The sequence below is a fragment of the Entelurus aequoreus genome, linkage group LG17 (assembly GCF_033978785.1).
Source record: "Entelurus aequoreus isolate RoL-2023_Sb linkage group LG17, RoL_Eaeq_v1.1, whole genome shotgun sequence".
Taxonomy (NCBI): domain Eukaryota; kingdom Metazoa; phylum Chordata; class Actinopteri; order Syngnathiformes; family Syngnathidae; genus Entelurus; species Entelurus aequoreus.
Window position 1 is genome coordinate 7,787,077 of NC_084747.1, and position 5,520 is coordinate 7,792,596.

Here is a 5,520-nt window from a genome sequence, read left to right on the forward strand (position 1 = left end):
TGGTACGTCAACAAAGTCGAGTCTTCAATCTTCTCTTCAGATGACTCTTTCGTTACTTAGATGTGATTTTTATACCAAAAAAAAATACCCATAAAACTTTCTTCATTCCACTAGCAAGTGTATAGAAAACTAATTTGCAAACACAGTTTTTTATTACATGTTGCTTTTGTTAATGTATGTAAAATCTGTACCACAACCACAGACTTTCCCTATTGTGGAATAAATGAAGTATATCCTATCCTATCATATAGTCCAGGGGTCCCCAAACTTTTTGACTCGGGGGCCACATTGGTTACAAAAAATCATATTGTCTAAAAATGCATTTTCCCATCGATAACGTGACATCATTGTGCTCGGAGTGTATATATATATATATATATATATATATATATATATATATATATATATATATATATATATATATATATATATATATATATATATATATATATATATATATATATATATATATATATACTGTACATATACATATATACACATATATATACATATACACATATACATATGTATACATACATATACTGTATATATATACATATATATATACACACATATATATATATATATATATATATATATATATATATATATATATATATATATATATATATATACATACTGTACATATACATATATACACATATATATACATATACATATGTATACATACATATACTGTATATATATACACATATACATATACATATATATACACACATACATACAGTACATATATACATACATACATGCATATATATATACATACATATACATATATATACACATATACATATGTGTATACATATATATACACATACATATATATATATATATATACACATATACATATATACACACATACATACATGCATATATATACATACATACATATACAGTATATATATACATACACATATGTATATACATATATATATATACATATACATATGTATATACATATATATAGATATACATATATATACACATACATATATATACATATAGATATATAAAAACATACATACATACATACCTTTATACATACATACATACATGCATATATATATACATATATATGTACACATATACATATGTATATACATATATACATAGATATATATATATTTACATATATATACACATACATATATATATACATATATATATATATATATATATATATATATATATATATATATATATATATATATATATATATACACACATATACATTTATACATACATACATGCATATATATACATACATATACATATATATATATATATATATACACATATACATATGTATATACATATGTATGTGTGGGAAAAAAATCACAAGACTATTTCATATCTACAGGCCTGTTTCATGAGAGGTTTTCCTCAATCCTCAGGAGATTTATCTCCTGAAAAAATAGTGCTCGATACCGTGGTAGAGCGTAATATGTATGTGTGGGAAAAAAATCACAAGACTATTTCATCTCTTCAGGCCTGTTTCATGAGTAGATTTATCTCCTGAGGATTGAGGAAAACCCCTCATGAAACAGGCCTGTAGAGATGAAATAGTCTTGTGATTTTTTTCCCACACATACATATTACGCTCTACCACGGTATCGAGCACTATTTTTTGGATAATCTAATTAAGACATATATGTATATACATATATATATATATATACATATATTTACACATACATATATATATATATACATACACACATATATACATACATATATACATACCGGGTCCGGCTCAAGGGCCGTAGTTTGGGGACCCCTGATATAGTCTATGATGGTGCATTGAAATTTTTCTTTTTCATTTTTTTTAATTTGAATGCGGCCATAAAGTCATTCTGGTTGATTGCTCGCAGGCTTTTTTATTTCCTTGGTGGCTTTCTAATTTACGCTAACATTCCGTGTATAAGGCGCACTTTTTTTTTTTTTGCTGTCGGCTGTTCTGATATATTAAAAGTGGAAGGTGCGCCGTAGACTTGCGGTAAAAGTTGCGACATACACGCAAATGTACACATGATTTTATACTGAAGTCCCAACAGTAAGTCACTTAAGTTGAAGTCACAGTTTCCACAGAGTCAATGTTTTTTAAAAATGTCTAAGTGTGGGGGGAGGTCAGAAAATAATTTAAGTCCAAATGAGGAACTGTATGCTGTCAGGTTCAAACACCATACTATCTATTAAACAAGACAAGAAGCAAGGAATCAAACAGAGACAGGACTCAATTTAGCTCATGAGGAGAGCGCGCTGAACTGCACCCTCGTACAGTGTCACCCCACGCTCTGAGGAAAAAGTTCCAGCACCTCCCCATTTATTTGGGCATTCCCTGATTACATAGCTGAAGCTGCATCTAAGGGGAGGCGTCAGATTATGCAGCAGCCCAGTATTGGGTCATAAACAGTTAAAACAAAATGTGCTTGGAGCGGTGTCGGGTTCACCCACTTTCTGCTTGTCCGCCTTATCTTCTTGGAGACTTCGGGTCCTGATACGGCCCCTCCCGTGGCGGTCCAGATCTGAAAAACAGACACTTCTATGGCGAGGTGCATTCCATTGCACACAGTGGAGATTTACAAGCTGTCTGCCTTTGCTTGATAAGAACAATCACAGCTTTGTGAGCACAAGTGGATAGTAACCAGGGCCACCGGTCTTCACGCAGGGCAACCTGAACTGCAAGCAAACGAGTTGTGTGACAACTTATATACAATTATTCTGACAACAACAGTTTTTATTCCACGGAAACAGAGGTTTCTTCGAGTTAAACAATATTTTTTATACCATTCAAATGCATGCAGCCACCAAAATAATGACCTGAGACTATTATAAGGGAAAGTGAGGAGAACTCCACCATCCATTTTGTGGTGTATCTGTTGTTCTTAGTGTCATTCTAACTCTAAATGAGTGATTTTGGTTCAAGTTATTTCAAAGTTCCCAATAAAGTATATAAAATAAATAAAATTAATGATAAAGCAATCAAAAACCAGAGAAAGGTTGCTGCTGTGTTTGATGAGCTGCCTTGTATTCTTGCCTCTAAACCTTTAATATACGCTCACAACATTCAGTGTTTCATTATGTCTAACTTTGTAAAGACACTGTAGTCAAAAACTGAGCTACTAATCGTTTTATTCTCTCAATTTTTTTCCCTTTGAGTATATTTTTGACACAAAAATTAAGGGCAGATTGTTTTTTCTCCCCTATGTGTTCTTTTGGGTCTCACTGTGTCTCCATTATGAAGAAATATTTCACCGCTAACTGAACAACTGACAGATGTTTCTCCTGTGTGTTCTCATATGATCAGACAAATTGCTTCTCTGAGTATAGCTTTTACCGCAAACTGAACAGCTGAATGGTTTCTCTCCAGTGTGCTTTCTCATGTGTTCAGTCAAATGGCTGTTGGTAGTGAAGCTTTTACCGCATATTGAACAATAAATTAGTTTTTCTCCAGTGTGCTTTTTCATATGTTGAGTCAAACTGCCCTTTCGAAAAAAGCTTTTGCTACAAACGGAACAATCAAACGGCTTTTCACCGGTGTGTGTTCTCATGTGTACAGTCAAACTGCCCTTCATAGAAAAGTTTTTACCGCAAACTGAACAATTAAATGGTTTTTCTCCCGTGTGCATTCTCATGTGTTGAGTCAAATTGCACTTTAGAGAAAAGCTTTTACTACAAACTGAGCAATTAAAGGTTTTTTCTCCTGTGTGTGTTTTCATATGTTGACTCAAATTTCCTTTTTGAGTGAAGCTTTTACCACAAACTGAACAATTAAATGTTTTTTCTCCTGTGTGTATTCTCATGTGTTGAATCAAATTACTCTTTTTCATAAAGCTTTTCGCACACACTGAGCAGCTCAAATGTTTTTTAGTTGTGTTCTCTATAGAACATTCATAGTTTGTGTTGTCAGTGTGAGTCCTCATATCACCTTCACAGTCTGTATCGCTGCTCAAAGGTTCTTCAACCTCGTCTTCAGCCTCACTATCTGATAGTGGAGCTAAGAGGTTGTCTACTTGTGGTTTCTCTTCATCATCTTCAGTCTTCACAGAGACAACAATCAGTTGTAACTTGGTGAGATCAGCTTCCTCCGGCCCTAGAAGGCCCGCTCCCTCATCTTCCTCTTTAAGGTGGGGTGGCTGTGAAGCCTCCTGCTTCCAAGTGAAGTCCCCACCCTGCTGATGAGGAGGAAGCTCTTCTGGATGACCAATCAGCTGCTGGACGTTGGCAGAGAACGACCAACGAAAGGTCTCAGGTGGTTTCTCTTCATCATCTTCAGTCTTCACAGAGACAATAGTCAGTGGCAACCTGGCGAGATCAGCTTCCTCCGCTCCGAGAGTGATGCAAAGGTCCTCCTCTTCCTCTTTAATGTGAGGGGAATGTGGATCCTCTTCCTTCAAAGTGGAACTTTCTCCTTGCGGCTGAGGTGTAAGTTCTCCTGGATGACCAATCGGCTGTTCCACATCTGCGAGACACAAACACACTTTAGATCAGACATTTCTCCTTGGACTCGCTACACACTTTCTTCTATCGGAGTCTGTCTCTGTCTTTACTAGCTTCGTCGAAGCATGTTGCTTTTGTAGCTGTTTCAGCAGATTTGAATCGCTGTTTTGGGCAGTAGATAGGATCTTTGATCAAAGACACTACTTACATTTAACTAAAATGTTCTTTTCTTTGTGCTCGACAAAAGCAAAGTAGTGAGAATATCTCCAACTTAAGAAACTCGACTTTGGCTCCGCCATGATGTCTTGTTAGTAAACACAGGACCCCCCCTCCCCCCACACACACACAGCGCGCCTCTACTCTTCTCCCCCTTGTGAGACAGGGAGATTCAGAAGGACGACACTGCAGCTATCCAATAAAACACACTCAGATCTTCTCAGTTTCTAGCCGATACTACATAAAAAAAATCACGTAAAATAACGCAGTAACGCATCATGTAGCAACGGTAACCGAGTTACTGAATATAAAAAATAACGCGCTAATCTACTAGTTACCGCCGAAAAATAACGGCGTTACAGTAATGCGTTACTTTGTAACACGTTAGTCCCAACACTGCACTTGGGGATTGTGATGTGCAAAGAAAGAGCCCGGAATGTGTTGTACTGGCCACACATGTCTACACGCATTGACGAGGTCATGTCTCAGGGTGCCACCTGCAACGAGAACTGCAAAAGCAACCCAGGAGAGCCACTACTATTACACCCAGTACTTGTTACTTCTAGACCTCCACCCCAGATCCCACCTCACTCCTACCCACTTCTCTAAAGTGGGCTGGCTCAAGGTGGAGGACAGAGTTAAACAACTTGCACTGAGCCTAGTCTATAAAATCCGCTACACCTCCCTGATACCGAAGTACATGTCAAACTACTTCCTTAACGTAAATGACCGCCATAACCACAACACCAGGGGGAGCTACACTAACCACGTTAAACCCAGATTCCGAACTAACAAAGGTCTTAACTCATTCTCTTTCTATGCCACATCAATGTGGAATGCACT

At 36.1% G+C, this 5,520-nt stretch overlaps 1 protein-coding gene across 1 annotated transcript in view; it reads right to left on the reverse strand.

Moving 5' to 3' along the window:
- Positions 1–2,363: 2,363 nt before the first annotated feature.
- Positions 2,364–5,520, reverse strand: part of LOC133632085 (zinc finger protein 569-like) — a 116,674-nt gene continuing 113,517 nt past the window's right edge. Inside the window, exon 3 of the mRNA XM_062024322.1 lies at positions 2,364–4,483. Coding sequence (XP_061880306.1) covers positions 3,279–4,483 — 1,205 coding nt within the window. The 3' untranslated portion in view covers positions 2,364–3,278. The remainder of the gene's footprint in view (positions 4,484–5,520) is intronic.